General features: G+C 40.6%; 2 protein-coding genes across 9 annotated transcripts; one reads left to right on the forward strand and one right to left on the reverse strand.

Annotated features, from left to right (window-relative positions):
• Positions 1 to 563: 563 nt before the first annotated feature.
• Positions 564 to 3,405, reverse strand: LOC135501077 (uncharacterized). 2 transcript variants are annotated; one of them, XM_064792830.1, is made up of 2 exons: positions 3,284 to 3,405; positions 564 to 2,651 (listed from the first exon to the last, which is right to left on the reverse strand). In XM_064792830.1, exon 2 carries the CDS (start codon positions 2,512 to 2,514, stop codon positions 1,246 to 1,248), a length of 1,269 nt encoding a protein of 422 aa, XP_064648900.1. In that variant the 5' UTR covers positions 2,515 to 2,651; positions 3,284 to 3,405; the 3' UTR covers positions 564 to 1,245. The 2 variants fall into 2 exon arrangements, with proteins under 2 accessions (XP_064648900.1, XP_064648901.1); XM_064792831.1 differs by lacking the exon at positions 3,284 to 3,405 and adding an exon at positions 2,840 to 2,890.
• Positions 3,406 to 3,831: 426 nt separating this feature from the next.
• LOC135501060 (SUN domain-containing ossification factor-like) lies at positions 3,832 to 22,984 on the forward strand. 7 transcript variants are annotated; one of them, XM_064792793.1, is made up of 19 exons: positions 3,832 to 3,962; positions 4,488 to 4,635; positions 4,959 to 5,051; positions 5,253 to 5,434; positions 11,519 to 11,671; positions 12,540 to 12,751; positions 12,917 to 13,066; positions 13,512 to 13,698; positions 14,637 to 14,909; positions 15,730 to 15,842; positions 15,955 to 16,020; positions 16,380 to 16,433; positions 16,657 to 16,794; positions 17,134 to 18,253; positions 18,569 to 18,785; positions 19,077 to 19,320; positions 19,660 to 19,721; positions 19,948 to 19,987; positions 20,851 to 20,985. In XM_064792793.1, exons 1-19 carry the CDS (start codon positions 3,898 to 3,900, stop codon positions 20,859 to 20,861), a joined length of 3,528 nt encoding a protein of 1,175 aa, XP_064648863.1. In that variant the 5' UTR covers positions 3,832 to 3,897; the 3' UTR covers positions 20,862 to 20,985. The 7 variants fall into 7 exon arrangements, with proteins under 7 accessions (XP_064648863.1, XP_064648857.1, XP_064648858.1 ...); XM_064792787.1 differs by lacking the exon at positions 19,948 to 19,987 and having other exon boundaries at positions 20,851 to 22,984; XM_064792788.1 differs by lacking the exons at positions 16,380 to 16,433; positions 19,948 to 19,987 and having other exon boundaries at positions 20,851 to 22,984.
• Positions 22,985 to 24,052: the final 1,068 nt, after the last annotated feature.

A 24,052-nucleotide genomic window follows, 5' to 3' on the forward strand; every position in this document is an offset into this window, starting at 1 on the left:
ATTAAAACAACAGATTGATTTCCTATCTATATCCGTCAGAGAACGTCAGATACACGTAAACAGTAGTACCAAAGGGATAAATATTCATTATTGACGTTTAAACTGCTGGTCTAATTGCCAACTCTACTTAAATCCAGAATCCCCGTACCAAACTAAGCTACAATAATGTATGATCAAATTAGAAAGTTTACCATAAACAAACAATATTCTTAACACAGAAATATAAGATATGATTTACATACAGTGGCATATTTAGGGGATGGCGCAGGTGAGGTGAACCCCCCCCTTTTCAGCAGAGTTCAAAGATTTTTTAGGGCACCTCTACCCAAGAAGCAAACACTTAGTTTTAGCCCCCAGATGCCCAGAAACTGTAGGCCTCCAGACCCTCACATTTCCAAGTTTTCAGCTTCAGTCCTCTCTCAGGTGGGGCTGTGTCCGCCCCTTTACCACTATTCTGGATCAGCCACTGTAAATGCACTAAGACCCATTGGGTCCAATCCCAGATCTCAGTCTGAGACAACCTAATTGGTCCGAGGCTATCAATAGAAAATATACTTTACATGGAAGGATACACTCGGGACGCATTTATTGTTCTACATATACTCTACAAAATGCCATGGTTGTGCTACAGTGGAGGTCCCTATCACAATGGCACACAATCTGAATTGAACTTCAACAAAACGATCCATCAATTGTTTATAAGACCATCAATAATTTACGCACAAAATTTTCTATGATTAGATATGGACCAACATGTAAACTTGAAGCGAAAACAACAATTTTAATGCCTAATTTATTGTGAATTTCAGTACAACAATCAGGTTGAATAATTTTCGGAGTCTTGCATGTAGCCTAAAACTTACTACCGAGTTGTTTTCATTGCATTTTAAATCGACGTGAAGCCAAAACATGATCCTTTTTTGCTCAAGTCTCTAGAAACTGCCAACCTTAAAGCGTATTTCCTACAACAAATACAATGCCCTTCCTGCCCCTCAGCAGATATCAAAGCATCATCAAGTCATACGCAAGTTACTGAATGGAACCCTATTGCGGACCCTATTGTCCACATGTTCAGCAGGCCTATTATCTAGCGTACTGATCTGCCCCAGACTTATAAATAGGAAAAAAGACGGTTCATTTTCACCGCCCAAGAAAATGTAAAAGTAGGCTGAATCGTTGGTGTGCGAAATCCCTTTTAACCATGATAATAGGCAACTCCTTTGTATCTGTTTTGGTGTGGATATCTTAAACAAATACGCTCATGATGGCTTCAATTGGTGCACGACAAAGTGGACAGATTCGCCGATAAATCAGGGCAGTTCTTGTTATTGTCTGAGCGCATGGACCACACATACACATATGTCTACATGGCAATAATAAGACGTTCTTAGCCTGGTCCTGACAGACAACGCAGCGACGACGATCTCGCTCTTGTTCTAATGCTCGGTTTAAAGCATCTGTTGTCTCTAATGGCAGCGATATTTGGCGTAAGTTGTACCGCCCATTAGAAATATTTGAGTGATGAGAATGATTTGATGCAACGCTTACATGAGACCCGACACTACCCGCTACCGATTCGTGATCACTGTCAGATGCATGACCATCAGAATCACTGATACCAGTGTCATCATCATCATCGTCTCCAAGATTTTCTGCATCGGACTCCTCCAAAATGTTTCCTAAGTTACGATGTTGCTGCCGCCAAGATGGGAATGTAAAACCTCTGGAATCTAAATGCCTGAAGACTAAAATGGACACAAAGTAGGTCAAAATACCCAAGCTTACAAGTACATACACATCAGATGAAATACTTGGTAGTTTTGACCACAAATCTAGAGAACGAGTCACAATGAAGTCTTTAAAAGTGATGATTTTTTTTATGAGCGTTTCATAAATTTGTGAAACTAAGATAACTACAGTGACCCAAATCTCTAGGCAGTATGTCATGGCAGTGTTGCAAAAGAAATTAAATGCGGATATCATGTTGCGGAGATTTTCAATAGTTCCCTCTGCGACAGTCACAACTGCATCTCCACCCATTTTGCTACAGACTTGGACAGTATCAGAAACGGCTACAGCAGCTGAACAAAATGTCGAGGCGATGGCATTCCAGCAAAACAGACAACCTTTCCACACAGCCAAACTCAGTTTTATCAGTCCATTCCATATCCAAGGTAGTAATGTTTTTCCAATCCATTTTACCGATGTACCCATACCCAACACCAGGTAGCGTCCAAAGCCAGCACCTGCATTAAACGTCACACCGGCAATGTTCACTAACTCCTTCCAGATTTCCATACTCATGTGTAATATATCTACTGCTGCAACAGCTACAGACCATAATAAGGTCTTCACAGCCGCCACTGAGTAAGTAACCGCCCCAAACACGCTGGAGACCATCAGGTAATTGAGATGTAGCAGAGTGCTTACTCCATCACAGACATAGTTACCAAGGCAACATGCTGCGTGGAACCCTTTTACAAGACAGTCCACATAAGTTGCATATTCAGCCATTTTTCACAGTCCTAGTCGCCAGTAAAAAGATGATTTCGTAACTTCCTCTTTATCTCAAGCTACCGGCAGGTGTTCAGCCACCAGTTGCATCTTGAACCTTAAACTGTTGACCTCATTCAATGTTTGTCAGTGTCACCCTGCAAAATAAAATGATATCGATATTTTGGTCGCCTTTGGGCTAGGTAAATTCACATTTTCTCTACACAAAGAAATTGGTATAAGGATTCATAATTTCACTGCATCACTGTCCTCAACTTGAAATAACCACCCTGAATCCCCTTGACCCGGCCATGTCCATGGTTTTCCTTCAGCTCCTCTTATTCACCTTCGTTATTAGTGGGTCAATACCACATCATCAGATGCCAATGCCCTGTAGATTTCATGCTATCCTCTTTGCACTACCTTAACTGACCATCATCATCATAGCAAATACAGTGGAACCTCCCTTAGCGGACACCTCTCTATCAAGGACAACGTCTGTATTAGGGACACTCGTTTTAGTCCCAAATTGGTTGTTTCCATTCAATTTGACCTCTCTAATCAGGACACCTCTCTATTAAGGACAGCACTTGTCAGTCCCGAAGGTGTCCTCAATAGAGAGGTTCTACTGTATACATGTAGGCCTGCCAACACTTCATGTATTCACTTGACTTTTTTACAGTTGTGAGTTCATAGCAGTTGAGTTAGTTTAGTTAGCCCTAACAGTTTTTCTCCAGATTTTTCGGCACAAATTATACCATCATTTATACAAAGATTTTTCCTTATGCACCTTCAACGTTTCGACAACGGAAAGGTCTTTCCGAATGAAGCATCTGCTCAACTTTCCGGGTTGATTTCGAGGAATTTGACAGGCACAAACAGAGCAATGTTGATGTTTTGATATGTGTCTTCTTTTTGGGGAACCCCCAGTGGTTCTAAAATAAGAACCCAGGTCACAAATCTTTTGGCGGAACGAAATTAAGTTTTTAATTCAGAACTCACGACGTTATGCTGCTCCTTGAGGATTACGCACATTCACTTGTCGATAATTACTATTGCCACTATTTTTATGTTATAGGTTGATGAAAGTGCCATAATTTTCGTCTGGTACACTTTGAACGTCATTTGCACCAATTTAAGGACTGCACTAAAAATAGATCTGGGAATCCTCACCTCCTTGCGTCGTCAATGTTAATCATTGCTGTCAAGCCTTGCTCAACATACTGTCTCTGCCACATTGTGACAATTTCAGCGGGTGCATGTAAATTGGACAATTGGCCCGGCGCCCGGGAGATTGCCTTTTCCTCGTGTGCGCATGCGTAAAGCTGACGTGCTGGAATTGACAATTTTGGCAAAAATGCACCTACAAATATCTCGATTTGTGCCATTTGCTAATACAATTTTATGATGAACCCTCTGTATTATACTCTAGTCCTTATTCTGCTTCTTTTAACGTATTACCATGGAGGGTGAGTGACTCTGTCGTGTTTTAGAGGGGATCAAACATGACAGATTTTCACACTTAACTTAGCCTAGGCCTGGGCTAGTGACTTTCACAAAACTTGAAAAGCCATCCTAAAATGCATGAAAACTGAGTAGGCCTATCAATCATCATCATGCATGAATCAACGTACATGTCCACACACCATGCACACACCCTGATAAAAGTGATGCATTGATGTACAATGCAAGTAATGTCCGTGGGCAGCATCCAGTGATCCACTACCAGTACCACTAGAGCCTGGCGGGCCGCCGGGGGTGGCATCTATAATATTGGCGTTATCGGCATGCATCAGACTAACTTGCATAGCTGATCTCCTCAGACACTTCCATTTTATTCATCAAGCATAGAGCAATTGACTTGTAAGTGTGACCCTACTTTCAAATTCGCACAGATGTTGCGCGATATTGTATCGCCACTTAGCCTAACTGTTAAATCGCATAGCACGCAATGATTGTTGTAAATGACTCATTCCTCATTTTCTTTTGTTTAGATTTTGCCTCCAAAGTGATTCCTCCTCATCCGCGTCAGATCTTGCCAACAAGATCGCTGCTGGTGCAACAAAAGCTACAACCGAAGAGATCAACCAAATGGAACATTCCAAAAATGAAATAAAGCCGAAAAATTCCATCGTAAAAAAGGTAAATTCTTATTTGTTGTACTACTGTACGTACTGACATCGCTGCTGTGTTGTCAGTGTTTGGCAGATAATCTCAGAGAATGAGAACCTGGGTAAGATTTCCAGATTTGCATCCATCTTTACGCATTGATAAGTAACCAAGGTCAATGTATACTTAATTCAAAATATGATAATTTTGTTCCAACTTCAGTCAACCCAAACACTGATTCAGAGTCCTCGAAGGTTACATGAATCGATTTTTTATGAATTCTATGAATAATGAGAAAAGAGAAAGTACCATCTGTAACCAGCGCAAGTTTTTAAATCTACTGTGTTATTTTTCAGACCGAGCCTCTCCCCAAAAAAGTTAATGAAAAGGCAAAGTTAGTTCAGGATGAAGATGAGGCTAGTAAATCAGTAAAGCAGGAGATTAAGAAGGTAAATGCAGAGACCCGACTTGGCAGATAGATCTTCAGTTACGATTCAAGAAAAGAATCTAGCAGTCAATTTCATGAGCTTTCTTCCCCTTGGGTTGTAGGACCTTTGATTTTACGCCATGATAAAATCATAACTGGTGACCAACATGGTCTGAGGTTCAAGCAGTTCATTCCAAACTAATATCCATCATTTCGGTTTCAGCCTGATGCCCGCCCTCCTGTAGAAAATCAAGCTCCAGTCCAGTCTGATCATCCGTTAAATCCAGAGAAACATGTCCAAGATACAATGACCGAACATGGTCTTGGGGTCAAGGCAGCAATTAGAGAGAGTGAGAATACAGAGGGGGTGCCGCTTGGGAACTGTGATGGCAACGAAGCTAATGGGTAGGTTGCCACAAAGTTTCTCATCACATTAGATGAGTAAAAGGTTTAGGACATGTTGCAAAATGTAATCAACATTTCTCTCAGTTCCCCTGTACACAAATCATTCGGTTATATTACATTCAGATGCACTTTTATGCAACACTAGCTTTGCAGTTTGAACAGTTATGTTTATATCTATACATTGGCTATGGCAGGCCTGGATACATTGACTGTGGTATTAGAACCATCAACTCCACGAGATGGTTTCAATGGGTTGAATTATTTGATGAAGTATTCAGAGTGCATATATCTTGCGTGTGTCTAGTAAATGTAAAGTAACCTTTTTGGAAGCTGTCAAATTTTGTTGTATCCGTCAAAAACTCTAGAGGGCAGCACAGTCAGGTACTGAGAAGTACTACATGTAGAAGGCCATCCTCCCTTGGCAGGCCTTGGTATTATTCTTAAAATGCACTCAATCATAGTGTGTGAGTGTATTTTAGAAATAATCCTCAGCCTGCAATGACATGTACGAGGGGATGTCATGTGGTTTGCCTACTGTCAGTACTGAACTCCCAAACCATCACAAAAATGTAGAAATGAATCATGAGGTACAGGTCTCAAATATTTGAAAGAAGTGCTGTTCCCGTTCGAATCTAAGAACAGTGAGGAACACATGGTGGGATAATATCATATTTAGATTTTTCAAATGTTGACGTGTTCCTGTAGTACTGGCCATGGCACTGGGCCAGAAATAAACAAATCAATATTGAAAATATACTGGGTCATGGCTTCATGCCCCAAAGCTTGTGGGTCAGTAGAACTAGAATGGCGTGTTTGGTGCTCAATATCAGGTTGTAGCCAAGGACAAGTTCGGAAGTAGGAGAGAGGTCCAGGCACCTGTGACCGCAAACGAGAGACTTCTGTCAGGTGTGATAATTATTGTAGATCACTGAATAAATCTTTCATTTGTGTGGTGCTAAAATAGTTTTCAGGTCAGGTTGAGGCCTTGATGAATAGGCTTGTCTACCCTTGTGAGCCCGATTTAATCCAAGTTACGCTCTCTAATTTATAATCTTACGTTGCGAGCTATAAATAATACATATAGGAACTGTTGAGCTTGAATGGCTGTTTGTATTGATAGAATTGAATAACATATGTTTGTATTGCCTTGGACTAAGGTAGCGTGTGATTGGCTAGCTTTGGGGGTTGGGTCTGACACACATGAGAGACGTCTTGCCAAAACAGTGTGGTGTGGTTCTGTGAATTGTTCTGTTGCGACGTACGTGTGAAGAACAATTTCTGGATTGTGTTGGAGTTCATAATCAAATCGATGCTTCATGAAAATCGACCCTATTTCATTGATTATTGCTTTCTCTGTAAATGGAAGGATTTCTGCCATTGACAGTTCTGGTTTTGATGGTTATTGGTGTGAGAAAGAAGGTGGAGTCCTACCATACCTGAGACTACCCGGTACCTACTATTTGAAGAAGAAAAAATTGTTGGTAAAGTTGATCAACCGGTTCTATCCTGATCATTAGTCAGTGATCAGTTGATTTACGACCAAAAAGTCGATTGCTTGGATGCCCGATTTTAGAAGACAAACACCACACACTTGACTTTTCAAGGAAAGTTCCTAAGTCCTACTCAAAACGCCAGTCGTAGAAGTATCAACTAGTCCAGTGACTTAGCACAATTATAACTAGTTCTGGGCTTTATTTAGTGAATAAGACTTGAATTACTCATATTGGTCAAGTAATTTTTCAGAACTCTTATACATTTTCTTTGAAATTTATCGATTCCAATGCCCTTCAACATGTTCAAGACAATGATCCATCCCATAAAAAGATTAGTGCTCGGCCGTGTTTGTTTTCTACTTGAGTAAATAGTGACCTGTTGGTCATTGAGGTATTGGTCAAGTGTGACCAATGCTTTTTTCCATCCCTGGAAGTGTGTAGTTTGATCGTTTAATTAGTTCTAATTAAATTCCTTATTAGTTCCTGTCATAGGCTATCAATAGTGGGATTGCAGAGTATGGATGTTATTCTTGAACTTAACCCATGATCTGATAGAAAAACCAGACAGTTCAATATTTCCACTTTGATTGAAACAATCCCTTTTGTCTCAGGGCTGTATCTGACAGGTTCATCACCATGATAGTGATGGAAACATAGTCGAGTAGGAAAGCACACTGAGTGAAGGAGACCTGTGTCAATGAGACAGACCAGCTCAAACCAGTCTCAATCACCTATTTCACTCAGACAGAAATGCATGATGATATGATAGAAAGGGTTGTGTAGCACAATCGTATAGACCATAATCTAAACTATGCTAATGACTTATCACTGACTATTGATCATCCATTGACGTATTGATCCCGTTATCAATCGAGGTCTCTGATTTTTACGTTGGCACTATATTTTGTGACTCACTGAGTGAAGGTTAGGCCTTTCGACCTGCATGTGAGTGACCAGCGCACATTTTGATGACATCACACATGGTGCCAGTGCCGTCTGGTAACACCAGCTGTCTGCCCTAAATGGGGCATTGTAAGTTGAGCCACTGTGAGATCTGAATGTGGAGGATACTTCCTCAGTAACAGTTGCTGATACATGTAATTTCTTTCCCATTTTGTTTTCTTTGTGCCATCTACAAAGGGATAAATTCATCAGATTTTATAGCTGCCCCTTGTGATTTTGAGATTGCGGGATAACTGATGCAGGGATGCTTCTCTATGTCGTATTTCAATTATTTCACCTCAATTTCTCTGCAGTCTGGACTAAAATCCACTGATTTGAGTTGCATGGATCTCTGGCATTTGTCTGGCTGGGATAATGAATCCTGTTGTGTGCTTCATATTTTGCAACTTTCCTGTGGATAAAGTTTGTCGATAGTCGATTGCTTTAGAGACGTCATTCATTGTATTGATGACTTCCTCTGCCTGTCTGGGGTGTGGTCTGATTCCACATGAATTACGAGTATGTTAGACATGTTAAAGCCAAATGCTGTAGTTTGTGAGTGTCAGGATATAAATTGGTTATCTCTGTCAAACATCGTCCTTGGCAATCAATTGAAGCTCTTTTCCAAACTAATTCATGCACATCCGTCAAGAATCCAGGAACAATTTTAACCTACAAACCTATAAACCTACTGAGTCTGAGTTTGTATTGTTGAGTATGTCTCATCAGTCAACATCTATACCAGTGACACGTACACAAAGTTGCAGAGTGACTTTCTTCATCAATCCATCCTGCATTGAGATTTACCAGGGTTCTCAGTAAGCCAGAGATAGGTGGAGGGACCTCAAGAGGAGGCTTGTACAAAATGTACATAATGTCACTGGGTGCAATGATTGCTCAATCACTTTGTGGGTTAGACTCGCCAGTGGCATCTTGACCACCAAGGTTTTTCAGTCGCCTCAATTCAATTTCAATACCAGAACTGGGAAAATTGGAAATTTCATGCCTTCAAATAGTGAGCGGATTTTACTCTTGTTATTTATCATTCTGACTTCTCTTGATTGTGGTTCTCTGGCATTTCGAAGTCAAATCGATAACAAGGATTTTATTTGCGTCTTGTAAGTTGATCCAAATCGATTTTGCCGACATTGATTTGTTCATCATCAGGTTGTTGCAGGTCATCAGTAAATATCAATGGGTGTGCTCTGGAACTTGAAAATTAACCCTCTGTCTAAGGATCATTCAGATTGCATCTTCCTTTATTTTAATGGTGATGTATGGAGGGAGGCTGAAGTAATGAAAATAAAAATCTCAACACATTAAAACTCAGAACAGTCTGATGCTTGAAAATTAAACAAGAAACTACTGTCAAATAAAACTAAAATTCTCACAATTACAAATGTGGACCTGGTACTGAATTAAGCCTACACTATCGAGAATCGTATTCCTCTAGTATGGCGTGGAATGTTATCCCAAGGGATCTAGCATATTGTGCCATGTCCTTATCCAAGTCTACACTGACAACAGGGCCTACATAACACAGGCTAATCAAATCCGAAGACAAGGTATTTTTATTTACCAACATGTCGGTTGGGCTGTCGAGACGATGGAACAGTCCATTTCCGAGACTAATATCCTTTGTTTTGCAAGTGCAGCTTGGACTTGTCCAGTAATGCTGCCATCATTGTTTTTAACACTTCCAAACCTTATTCAAGGCATTGGGGGCAGAAGTCGATGGTCCCTGCAGCACAGCAGGGGGTCCATCCATACCCAACTACAACACTCGGTGGGCAGTCCTGCTCAATTCTGGAGCTAAATGGTTTGCATTAGCTGGTTGCCTTGCTACCATGGACTAACACTTAGGCTTGTCTCTGCAAGCTGGTCTGTCACTTGAAATGCAGACTGACAACAGTCAGTCCATACAATTGTACAGGTTTCATTACTTTATAAAAAGTAATTGCTCCAGTAATCATTATTCATTGTTCTGTCAGCTTCAGCAGAGAACTAGGCCCTGTAACTCATTACACACTATACATTGCTAATTCTTTCCTGCCTTCTACAATGTTGCATCTCATTCCAAAGGAATCCATCTATCGTGGCACTGTAGTTTGAAAAATTCAGTTTCCCATTGCAGTTCTTGGATGCAATGTTAGAGAAACCAAAAGTTCACATTATTTGCTGATTCTTTATGAATGAGATATTCATGGATGGTGTTTATTTGTTACAGAGTAACATTTCGATTTTCGTGGAACTCTTCTAAGGAAGTAACTGAAGGATTAAAGAGTACAGCAACATTTAACCCAGGGTCAAGGTGATTTCGAGGTGTTTGACCTTGAACTCTCAAGGTCAGGGTAACAATCCTTGCATTGACTAGATAAGAACTTCATATGTCAAAAAGGACTGAATTCAGCTTTTCACTTGTGGATACATTGGAACCGATTCAGCAAACTATAAATTTGGCGATAAAATTGTATGAAAATGGTGTCATTGAGGATTACTTGTGTTGGAGTGTCGGAGCCATCCGTCGATGGAGCGTTGACGTAATGGTACCAACCGTTCATCTCATATTACTTATACTCATTCTCTATTTCGGAATCTCATGGTAAGTCGTCTACGGTCCTTGAATGTTCCGATATTGAAAGGCCCTTTTTAGCCATTCCCCATCTTGACATACCAGGGTCTTCCACATACTCCCCTCCTCCAATGTTTCAAGATCACGGTTCATCCTATCTCCTTTGCTAATGTGATTGTGAATAATGCATTGATAGAAAACTGTATAATTAAATGCTGTTGCAGATATGCAATCATTTTATTACCATAATAAGTCATGTAAGTCACATATTTAGCCAATTGGTCTTTGTGTTGCATCAGTTATCGTGATTATTTCATTTTGCGAAATGTTATTGGTTTAAAGGTACACGTATCGCTGCGTATTTAGACTCCAAGTCATAACATATGTCTTATCTGATCAGGCTATCATCAGCATTCAAATGAAAATATTACAAATACATGTAGAATAGATTGATAATATTACACATATGCAGTCAGTGAGACATCATTGAGGAAAATCTGATAAATGTTGCAAAATGTATGAATGGGAAACAGGTGTTCACTCAATTCGTCTAATAAAATTATTACTTCATGTCTGGGTAGACATTTACAATATCAGATATTACATTGTATCATGGAGGCCCTCATGTACAGGTGTTTTCATGTGTACTCTCATGGATAACCCTTGAGTTCCCCTGTCTCCTGTCCATATAGGACACGTCAGCTTTGAGTCTATTTATCCAAATGTTAATTGATTCAGTCCAGAGACATGCTTTTTAAAAAAGATGACATGTCAGTGTTGTCACAGTAATAAAGTGGCTCAGTTGTGTATGCAGGTTGTCCTGGGAGGAAGTTTATTGATTTGACTGGAACCATGAGCATCGCTAGTCTTGCTTTTGTCATTCTGATAGGATACATCAGGTATTGTGTCTACTGTACTCTTTTTGTCGCATGAAAATATTACTATCTTTTCTGTTGCAGTGTACGTGACTGATGAGATCTTCGTGTCAGAACACCAACACATGGGTGTATCATGACTTTATTACTGTGAAACGAAGTTCAATCTCCCCTCAACGGAACTGTCATTTTCTCTTTGCAGTGTCCTCTGCGATGATGTCAAGAAAGTCATCTCACCAGAGTTGCCCAAACTCTCGAGGGAGTTTGTTAAAGTGCCACCAGAGGCGGTCAAGGTGCAGGAGGAGGGAATCAAAGCTCCGCCTGAGGTGACAGAGGAACAATCTAAAACTGAAAGGTAGGTTGAGGTCTTTTTGCTCTGATCATATCATCCAGGACAATATTTACCCTTTTGCTTGGATACCTCTTATAAACTGCCAAAACAACTTTTAATACAAGCAGTGACACCTGACGAAGGAACCATTACCATGAAAAAAGTACAAGTCAGTCAAAATTAATGCAAGATTTCAACATATATTGGCAGCATCTACTAGGCGAAGATGCTTGTCTTGCCTTGAGGGGAGAATTTACGTTACATGCAGTTACTTGGATAAGATGAATACTGATGACATTGCCATATTGACAAATGTGCCAAAAGACAATATTTTATAGGACTCCTTGATGTCATCTTCACGAGGCAGCATCCTTTTGATGTCAGAATGGCTTTATTCCATGTAATCGTCACCTACTTGTGTTGTCAGTCGTAACCATGGAAATCTCACGCCTCTCACATAACATGACGCGAGAAGTATTCTTATAACTCTTTACGTACAAGGGGTGTTGTGTTGCCAGTACTCCTTATGCCAAAAGTCAGGCAAACGTCTAACCTTTCGAAATGGAATGGATGTGACTATGATATGTGTATCAATTTTGGTCGTACTTTGTGTTGTTTCTGTTGTGGCATTCACCTGTGGGAGCCTTTCTCAAAGGTACGGATGCTGCTAGATTTCCTGCTAGATTTCCAGGGGTTCACCTACACACTTCAAAACAGCAGCTTTATTATCTTGGCATGACTCGGGGACTCAAGTACCTTGAAGCCACAGAAGATGAAATCAGTCATCTTGCTCTGGACCCCTCCCCCTTAAAAGACAAAAAAGTGGTGTCATCAGCTTCAGAATTTATAGATTTTCTCAACAGACTCACTACAATTCCTCTCTTTCTTTAAGTATTACTGAGCCAGAACCGGTCAAGCAAGATGAGGCTCCACAAGAGCAAAAGAAGGAAGAGGAGGTGCCCAAACCTGCCGAGAGTGAGCCACCTAAAGCAGCGGAAGTAGCTGCAGAGAAAAAAGCACCGGTAGCTGGGGAGAATACCACAGAACCTGTCGCTGAGGGTGATGTGAAGAAGGTGGAGGGAGAGGTGACTACGGAAAAGAAAGGTAGGTTGACTGTTCTAACCCTTGTTCAAAATATACAGTGATGGGGTAAGCATAAAAAGGGAGAAGACTGTGCTGTGTAAAGGCAGAATTGCATGCTGCTGTAAAGGTCAATGATGCAAAGCCGCCCCACGATTACATGAGTTTGTACATATTGTGCATTTTCAGAAGGCGGCTCGTCAGACACTGAGACAGTCACACCACCTATCAATACGATCGTCCAACACGAGGAGGAGGACATGCCCTCTTTTAACGAGTGGAAGAAACAACAGCATGAGGCAAAGAAAGAAGAGGAGAAGGAAAAAAGTAAACAAAATGGTACGATTTTAGAATTACAAAGTTATCAGTCCTATATTCTATGTTATACAGAAAAAAGTAGAACTGTATTAAAAAATTCGACCAACTCCCTCCCACATTCATTGACGAAACAGATTTGGAAACCTTTTTATATGCGTGTCTATAGATTGTCCTATTATCTCGCAAAATGCCTCGGGGAGTTGGAAAAGTAATCGCGTTACTAAATAACATCGGTACACACTTCGTGAAAACAGTCAGTTGCTATTGGGATAAATGGGATATCTTTGACTGTTTGTGTGTTTCATTAGCAACAGCCTTTACATCCAATTCTTTAAAATCTTTAAAAGGTTTTTACCTGTGGGTTTATTTGGTTATTTAAAGGGGAGTAAAAACGATTTATTGAATTTGCATTACATGCTCATTGTATCAACTCAGGCTCCAAGAGAACATCATCATTTTCTTCCAGGTCATACTACCCAGCCAGGTTCCACAGGCAGCCAGTTGACCCGGCCAAGCACCATGCGCACCAATTATGCCTCCCTGAGCTGTGGGGCGAAGGTGCTGTCCCATAATCCAGAGGTGCAGCATGCCTCGTACACGCTCAATGACAACAAGGATGAATATATGATAAATCCTTGCAGTGCAAATAAATGGTATGTATTTTGATAGCTTTTGAGACATTGATAAAATGAATAAAAATGTGTATAAGCTCACCTTTTGATAAATTTGAGACACAGTGGACCAAGTTGAGATGGTACGGTAAAGAGTTGCCATTGTCTAAGGTCCTTGATAAGATCTCTTCACACTCACAGACCATGGCCGCGTCCATTGGTACCTGATTAAAGTAAGTGAGACAAGCCACTGTTTTTTAAGCAAAAAACTATGGCCAATGGCTGTCACGGTACTTGGTCTGTATAGTTTCAGCATAGAAGCTGAAGTAAGACTGAACAGTAAATGTAGCCGCAGCATTTGCATTCAAAGTTACACTAAATGTCGTCTCGGCACTGTTGTTCAATGCCTTTCACTTAATTCTAGTCCCTTGATCTATTTTCTCTGTGATTTAATTTTTAGTTGTCTTGTTCGACCACGTTCACTGTGAGGTTTTGTTCTGTTTATTTGGTTCGTTCATTCAGGTGATTTCTGGTTTCGGTTTTCACTTTGTTTCAGCAGGGTTTACATTTTATTGGCCTCGTGTATACAATTCGGGAATAATGTTATCATAAAAATGCTGTAGGCTTTTTTTGCTTTGACTGTCCTTATTTCTCTTTTCTGCTGGTTGGTCGTCTTGCATGAAAAATTTGCTACACCTGTTTTATTTTAAAAATTGGCTCAAATCTTCAGCTGAACTCTTCCTATGCGGCTATCATCATATCTTCTTTAGGTCGACTACGCCATATTTATTTGCATATTTCATCTCTTGCATTTTACCTCAAGGTGATACCATCTTGGAGTCTTTGAAATTGTTTAAAACCCACTCGCCCTAAGGAGGTTATGTATATATGCTGGGGAAAACAGTACTTTTTATTGAACAGAAAGCAATGAGTGAGTATTTTTTATGAAACCATCTCATTCTCAAAATATTCAACTTCAGGTTCATCGTGGAGCTCTGCGAGCCAATCCAAGTCAAATTCGTTGAAGTTGCCAACTTCGAATTGTTCTCCTCACTGCCAAAAGATGTCAGGCTGCACACCAGCGACAAATACCCTTCTAAAGATTGGAAGCTCCTCGATACCTATACTGCCACCGAGGAGCGGAAGATCCATATTTTTCCTGTGATGGGCCAACAGCTGTATTCGAAATATCTAAAAGTTGAAGTCTTGTCCCATTTCGGGACGGAGCATTTTTGTCCACTTACCTTATTGAGGTGAGTATTGGTATCATGGACTCAGCCAACTTGATATAACTGGAAGTTGACATTTCTGATTATGAGCATGTGACAATGCAGATGAAAAAAATCTGAGTGCTCTCGTGTTCAAGGATGAACATTATGGTGTTCAAAACCCAATATGTGATTTTCTACCAGGGAATTTTTGAGTACTTAGTTTTTACTGCAGATAGTTGGCCATTATCATGATACCATAATGTGAACATTTTGTTGCCAGCTTTGCCGGAGAGTGTCAAAGTGCCTATTGTCGGAACATATTTGTCTTTGTCATAAAGTCAACTTTGCTTGAATCACTCAATCAATAAAGTAATGTATCAAATCTTTGGACTATAATCCATTGCTGTTATCTATGGTATGATGATATGGGGTTTAACAAACAATTTCAAGTGTCGTAAAAATTGATTTACACTGCAAGTATTCAGTGACCCAATCAGGTCAATCATAAACTATACAATGGTTTGTCGTACAGAAGATAGAGAATCAAGATGAACATGCCATTATTAACGCTTGGCAATCTCCGGATGTAAAACTAGACTTTAAATTATGGTTAACCAGGGTTGTAAAAATAGTGGTGTGTCAGTCTTTTGGGACTTGACAGGTGTAGATAGAGTGAAGTTAATGTGTTTGTCATACATGTACATATCATCAAGATATCAATGATAACAATAATGGTACTAATGGTTGTAGACACTTGACATGCCCTATCTGGGATATTCAGACAATGCTGGCAAATTTCATGATGTCTGCTGAAAAAAATTTCAATAAACTTCAATATTAACCCTTGTCGTCCATATTTCAGAGTATTTGGTACAAGCTATGCCGAGATTGATGACGATGATGATCACGATGATGTCAACACTGATGAACATGTCCAGGGGGATGGGGCCAGCAGTATATTTACAAGTGCTACAGGTACACCTTTTATCAGAATAACTTGTCATGTTGCCATGTTCGTCACTCAAAAAGCCATTTGTAAAGTGTCGATGCAACTTTAAACCAACTTTTGTCATTATTCTTCTTGCAGATATTGTCATGAATGTCGTCAAGAAAGTATTAAATGGTGGCGAAGATCAACAAAAGCCTTTAGATGGTAAGTCAATGATTGAGACTACTGTTCACTGAGGGTGTGTACACGTTATTTCGAAGTTGAACCTCCCTATTTTCTCGCATTACTTTTTGTCATGACCATGCATGTTCGTTCTTTGGCTATTGGTTCCTTCCTCTTGCACAGTATCACTATCAGTGAGGACTGATTGATAGAATCTGAAATCCTGCTAAGAGAAGGGATCAAAGAATAATACAGTTGGCTGGCTTGAACAGCTTGGAGAAAAGTCTTTCTGTTTGCATGCATGCTCTGATTGCGAGCTTGATGATACTTTCAATGCCATTCACCAACTTCCCATCTTGTCTTGTTTGCATGTCTTGTAGCCTGTGATTGCATTCTTTCAGCTTCTACTGACGCTGCTGGTGAGAGTGAAAATAAATCCATTCCCTGCTCTGGACGTAAGCAAGATTTAAATTCTACTTGCCTGCATTCTGAATCTATCATTGCAACCATTGATGCATGATCTTTGTAACAGCTTGGCTTCTTTCTTGGAACAGATCGCCAGGAGTCTGTAATGCCTGCGTAAAAAATCTTCCAAGAAATGCCAGTGAGTGTCACCATTCAAAAGTTTTATTGGTTATTTTTCTCTCATGATGATTGACTTGCTATCTTCCCCTTCAGGTCCGTTCCGGCCGAATAATAAGGAGGATGCAAATACTACAGAAGATTACGACCTTCCCTGTCTCCAAGGGCGGGCAGACCCTAAAAAGGACCAAATCAAACCAGACGTTCCTAGACCAGCTTCTGGGGTGTTGCAAGGTATGTGGAGTGTCACTTACTAATTGCTTGACTCTTGTTTCCTAATTGCTTCTCACAACATAGAGTAAAATAAGCTGCCACATTGAGCAATGGACATGTTAATATGCTGTTATCTGCATTCTCTGTTACTGCTTTCATGCAAGTGGTATGAAATTATGTAAAAAGGCATTTGCTCTAGCATAATCTGGTATTGCAAAGAGCAAAGATGACCATCTGAACTCAGTAGTTCAGAACCGCAGGTTTCACGACTCCATTTGAAATGCTGTTGAGTGATTCATGGTATTTTTACTTTTGTTTGCAGGGACAGTTCACTTAAAGTTTGTTTCATTGTCTTTCCAGGTTCCAATGTGATACTAGACACAGTCATTCGTCCATCTGTTCCATATCCTACAATTCCTCAGCCAGTCGCCGACGTAATCAGTCGGACTGCATTTGTCGTTAACGTTGTGAACTACTATGGTGCTACAGTGCTCGGTGCTATGAACAGTCTTTTCAAAAACTGTCACGTCTGTGAAACAGGGCAGTCGAAATATCGCAGTTTTGCTCCCCTGATTGGTCATGGGCCGTGTATCTATTATTGCATTCTGACAAAGTGTTGGCAGCGCTATGGATACTGTTGTAAAAACTGTTATAAAAAGAGTGATTTGAAAACAAATCCCATACCTGCAACCGAGCAGATTGACTTGTATTCTACAGCTGTGATAAGTTCAGTTAAAGCGACAGTGCAGCCTAGTGCTGCTCCTCAAACGTCTGCAGACGGGGTGGTAAAATATGAAACTCCAACTGCCAATGCGCCTGCCACTGCCACATCGACGTCTGTGCATATCCCGTTAACAACACCAGAACCAGTTCAGGAGGGTATAACGATTCAACCAACAAAGACATTCAAATCGATTGATGATGTTTTAGGAAGTGTTCAAAGTTCTGTTGTGTCTACTAGCTTGAGTCATCAAAACACACAAAGTCTCACCTTGTCATCAGATGTAAAACAAGAGCATACGAGTAGCACTGAATCTGTGCTATCCTCTTCGGCTTTGTCATCATCTATGTCTGGTTCAACGATGGGCCCAGACGTGGCCCAAGGAAGTCAATCCATGGAGCAAGTTTCCACTCCAGCTATGATTAAGTCATCAGCAGTTGTCACAGAATCTGTTCCACCCAAGGAGGAGGAGAAACTGCCCCCTGTTCAGGAAACAAAAAAGGTGGACCCACCAGTTGAGGTTGGTCAACAGAATGAGAAGAGTAATGGGATCAGTGGTCAAAAGGAGGAGCAACCAGAGGCGGCCCGAAATGGCGGGTCAGATCAGATTCAGAAAGATGTGAATGGAAACGGGGAGCAGTTTGTTATTGTCGATTTGCCAGTCGCTGGAGCAGCATCGGCCGGAAAGAGGGAGTCGGCCATCATGAGGTTAAATAACCGTGTCAAGGCGCTGGAGCTGAATATGTCTCTCAGTAGCAGGTCAGTAACTTATTGATTTGCGGGACTGTTTGTTTATCTTTTGTAATAACCTCAAGTTTTGCTCTGCCCAGGTCAAATACACTTGCACTTGGGTCAAATACACTGCCAGTGTATTCAACTGTCTGCTACTTGCCAGTATAGGAAGGGTAGGAGAAAATCCCTGGCCCATGTTCACAGGTATTGCACCTTGACAAAATTGGCTGTTTGCTTCAACCAGCAGAATGTGCTGTGCGTTTGGTTTCACATTTGCAGTAAGCAGTGCCAGTGTCAGGGGCAAAAAGTCTTTGAATCAAAATTTGTCTTCTTATCTTCTAGGTACCTTGAAGAACTCAGCCAGAGGTATAAAAAACAGATGGAGGCCATGTACAGGTCGTTCAACATCACGATCGGCAGATTGATGAACACGTCCAAGTGGGCTGAGCAGAGCGATCAGAGGCAGAAGGAGAAGACGAGTAAACTTCATGCTCGGATCGACGAGTTGACGCTACTTGTGGACACACTGACGAAGGATCTGGATAAGATGAATGTCAAGGTATGAAATCTGAAAGTTGTAAAAAAGGTTAATGAGAATATTGTCTGTCACTAGTAAGGAAACAATATGGTTAAAACAAGTTTGATTTATGTCATGCTGGTAGACTCGAGTGATGCTACAAGTATTTGATGAAAATCGTTGAAAAAAGGCGATGGAGAAGTTTGGAAGATCCCATGGCATTCTGTTACATGTAGGACTACGAGTGGAATTAATGAAGTAATGTACTAACACTATGAATAGCCGTGGCTTGTATTTAAGACAAAATATATTGCAACTTTCCGTCTTTTCCAGCATCTCGAGAACCACCTGGTCTTCCTAGTCCTAGAAACGATGGTCATGTTCATCCTATTCCTGATGTGTTCACGCAGAAATAAGCAACGGACAACCCCAGCGGAGCTACAAGAACTCTTGGAAAACATGCCTGACCACCCGAAACGTTTACAACGACACAACTCTGATCCTGCTATAAGTACACCAAGGAAGCCTGCCATATTGAAGGCGAGGTCTCTTAGCGATGTGGAGACAAAGCATTCTGGTAAGTCATCTTTGTATGGGTATGGTATTTTACTTTGTCTGAAGGTGGTTAATTGCAAAATGCTAAAAGACCGCATATTTCGGTGGTAGACTGCTGGTGCAACCAATGGGAATTTCCAATAAGCCAAAAGAATATTCATTATGGTGTAGCATGTCACATAGTCCCAAGTGAACATGGAATAGGGGAAAACTGCACAAGGGAAGAGTCTTTAGATACGCAGCCTAAGATATACTCCACACAGGATTGCAGAGACACGGTGAACTCATTCACCTGGATTGTTCAGAACTGTGTGTTAACACTTCATGGTGGCGTTTCATTGTCATTGTTCTAACTTTTCAGAGAGTGAAAGCAAGCTTTTCATCATAGAGCCAACCAACTTCCCATTCCTCAATGAAAATAAGGTGAGTTTGTGTGTATGTTAAGACAAAAGTGGGGAGTCTACTCTCAGGATGTGTTCCTGCGACTGTCTTGTGAATTTATTCTTTCCATTAATTTGACTAACTCTGTTATAAAGCATGTTAAAGACAAAATACTTTTTCCAGGGGTAGAAAGGGTTATTACTGAATTTCTAACGTAGTCTCAAGAATAACTCGAGGATGTACTTAAATGTGTCCCTTTTCCGTTCAGCTTAAAAAGCGTACATTCCAAAAAGGAAATGGCTATAAAAGTAAGTCTGCTGCATGGTGTCTCAGTCCTCTCTCTGTTCTGTGGTGTAGTAATCAGCATGACAAGTTCGTTACACCTCGCAATCTCCAACATGGCCAACATCAGCACGAAAACTATTCGTAATACACCTCAAATTCCTGGCATTTGGCAGCTAATAGTTTCCCACCTTGTCACAAATGTCATGCACTATTTTGATCTCACACACTATGGTTTATGCTTTAATGGGTAGCTGTTATAATCGCAGGAGTATACCTACATATACTCCAGTCATGCAAGGTATTGTTATACTCCAGTCATGCAAGTTATTGTTTGTCCTAAATTTAAATGGTAGACATGGCACTCTAGATCACATTTTATGCTGGGGAGTTTTTGCACAAATATCCATCAAAATGCTTTTGGATGATAATTTTTTATGCTAAATCCTGAAATATATCTAGATAACGTGACAAACACAATAAGCTTGACGGAAAAAAACATGGCCTTGATCTGCACTTGCTTCCTCAGTTTGATAGTAGATAGAGTAGACAAAAGCATTGAATTTAGTTCTGTTTTCAAGTCAGTTGCCATTTAAGATGCTTCCATGCAAAAGAAGGTGCCACACTCTTGTTTTGTATCAGATGTTCAAAGTGCCAAGAGGAGGTTTTGAGCTACACGTTTTTGAAATTTTAAACATTGGGCAGAATTGACCTCAATTTTGAATTATCAAAAGATACCTCAAAAGTTTATCAAAGCATGCTTGCATGTGAGCCAAGAGTTAGCAAAATTGTGAAACACCCTTGATGAAAATAACTTCTATTATATAACTGACTTTTAGAAAATGCTGTGTTCATTATGTTTAATTTCAAAAACAATGTTTTTTTTCAGGATCTGAGTAAGAAGAAAAAACGTAAGAAGTCGAAGAAATTTCTCCACGTCCAATCGTCAGACCAGTTGTCGGGTCTTCAGTGCTCTCCATCAAATACTAGTACAATGGCAAGTGCTGGGCTACTCTTTGAAGGAAACAACAGACAAAGTGTTAAAGCTGAAAGTGTTAATGGCGTCCGTATGAGGACCTTGAGTCGGTCATCGAGTCTTAATCATATTGATGTCATATTTGAAAACAGTAGTTCCTCTTGTACTGCAAGTAGTCAAAGTACGGAGGGATTCAGTTTTGAGAATATGACGAGTAATGAGGCAGCTAGGCAAGGTCCAAGGAAACATTCCCCGAGGTCTGATGTAGATTCCGGGGCAATTGCAAGAAATAATCGTGAACAACAGGAATTTCAGTTGCGGAGATCGACATCATTTCCAAAAAAATACGGGAAAAAGTTTGTGGAGGATGTTGGTGCTCGGTATAATGGACACGGACCATCAAGGCGGTTCCCGACTGTGGATCAGAGGAGTACTAACTCTGACCCAGCACAGTATTTACGCTTGCAGCGTCAATTTGTTGACAATGCAGAAAGTTGTAGCGATACTGGACAAAAACGAAAAAAATTCCGAAAGAAATACGATTTTGATACTCATAGCGATAATGGAAAATTTCAGAATTTCGAATATGTTGACAATGCACCTGATTTGGCGATGAAGCCAAAAAAGAAATTTGACTCTGGGGGCAAGAAGAAGCCTGTTGATTCCCGTCTGTTTTATGATGGGCAGCCCCAGCCGGTGGGGCAAGGACGTGGGAGGGGAAGAGGTGGATACAGGGGGCGTGGCCGCCAGGAGATGGATGGCTTGGGAGGGTTCAAAACTTGGGTGTCCTACCGGCATTGACGAGGATGTCTTTTGCAGATTTCCTATTTGTTTACTCCAATACAGACAAATTCTTCAGACACGACCATGTGATGGAGTGACTTTGGCTAAACATTGGGCAGAATTGACCTCAATTTTGAATTATCAAAAGATACCTCAATGTGCCAAGATCTACTGGGGTTAGCTTAATTTAAATGTTGAGAAGTTTTGCCTCTGAAGCCAAAGTCAAGCCTGATCTCGTGCTTTGTCTGATGTTGTCTTATTCTGCTATCTGTGATCTGCTTTATAGGAACATGTTAAGTCCTTTGTTCTCTATACAATAGGTTGACTGTGATACATAGTATGGGATTATTCGTCACACTGTTAACATTGCAACGTTTTGTTATAAAGGGAGACAAAAGGCAGTTGTCAGTGTGGGTCAGATTGAGTTGCACACTGTCACTGCTTGGGATTGGGGTCTCGCTTATCTCACGGTACATCGAAACTATGTACATGTATGCTCGTGGGAGAAATATATTAATCACTAGAGAGAAATCCTTGCTCATGTTGATTCAGAGAGACTGCAAAAAGTCTTTATGTGTTCTTGGTTCTACATATCTCATATAGCAGCTATTTCTTGTCGACTGTTTATTTGCATAGAAGAAGAGAAGAGAGGGTTTGAATCCTTGGTTGAAATATACAAGTTGAGTTAGCTTTTGGGGCATTAATAATTTACCAGTTCCACGGTTAACTGTTTGCCTTTGGTTGGTATAAATTGAAGAAAGGATCAAATTCAGAAGGAATTTGGTGGAGAACTTACTTATTTATTGCTGTAAATAATGTCTAATTTTGCGTGCTGGGAATTTGTTATGACTTTTAGGGAGACTATAGGTAGGAACAATTCATATCAGATCAAGTTACACAAATTTGCTGATAGGGGTCTTCTATCTCACAGTAATATTGAAACTATTCCTGCTTATTGCTAAATCAACCCCCCCAATTGTTCATATTGGTCACTTAAAGACCATCAATTTGACCACCTGGCTCAGACGTATGTGCCCCTTTAAAATTCATGTCCCAACTTGCAGCAATGAACAAGAACTCAGTAAACTATGACTGTGCCAGCCCAGCATTATATTAAGACTCTCCTCCTTCAAGGAAAACATTATACTTGTCACATCCTGTTGGAAATCTAAATGCTATTGTTGCTGTTGTATTTATTTGAATGTGTAATATTTCCGAAGAAAAATACAATTGAATAAAAATGTTTTCTAAATAATGGTAATAACACCGTCTTCACTGATTATATTGATGTCCCTTAAAAGACCCATCACAGTCAAGTGATAAGCTAAACAATAATCATCATACTGGTCAAGTGCAAAAGAAGTTCCAATGGCTGGGTTGTGACTGTCTTCAAGAGGAGAATCGGACAGTATCTTGGTCAAGTGTAAAAGAGGGTTGTGACTGTCTCCAAGAGCACAGTTGGACAGTACCTCAGTCAAGTGCAAAAGACGCTCCAACGAGAGTGTTTTGACTGTCTTCAAGAACACATTGAGGTAGTTTCTCTGTCCAAATGACACTCCAACAGCAGGGTTGTGACTGTCTTCAAGAGCACAGTCAGACAGTACCTCAGTTTAGAGCAAAAGACGCTCTAACGAGAGTGTTTTGACTGTTTTCAAGAACACAATGAGATCGTAGCTCTGTCCAGAGCAAAAGACACTCCAACAGCAGGGTTGTGACTGTCTTCAAGAGCACAGTCAGACAGTACCTCAGTCAAGTGCAAAAGACGCTCTAACGAGAGAGTTTTGACTGTCTTCAAGAACACATTGAGGTAGTATCTCTATCCATGCAAATGACAGTCGAACAGCAGGGTTGTGACTGTCTTCAAGAGCACAGTCAGACAGTACCTCAGTCAAGTGCAAAAGACGCTCTAACGAGAGCGTTTTGACTGTCTTCAAGAACACATTGAGGTAGTATCTCTGTCCAATGCAAATGACAGTCGAACAGCAGGGTTGTGACTGTCTTCAAGAGCACAGACAGTACCTCAGTCAAGTGCAAAAGACGCTCTAACGAGAGTGTTTTGACTGTCTTCAAGAACACATTGAGGTAGTATCTCTATCCAATGCAAATGACAGTCGAACAGGTGGGTTGTGACCGTCTTCAAGAGCACGGTCAGACAGTACCTCAGTCAAGTGCGAAAGACACTCCAAAAGCAGAGTTGTGACTGTCTTCAAGAGCACAGTCAGATAGTAGCACAGCCCAGCGTAAAAGACACTCCAATGGCAGGGTTGTGACCGTCTTCAAGAGCACAGTCAGATAGTAGCACAGCCCAGCGTAAAAGACACTCCAATGGCAG

This window comes from Lineus longissimus, chromosome 17 (genome assembly GCF_910592395.1).
Source record: "Lineus longissimus chromosome 17, tnLinLong1.2, whole genome shotgun sequence".
Taxonomy (NCBI): Eukaryota; Metazoa; Nemertea; class Pilidiophora; order Heteronemertea; family Lineidae; genus Lineus; species Lineus longissimus.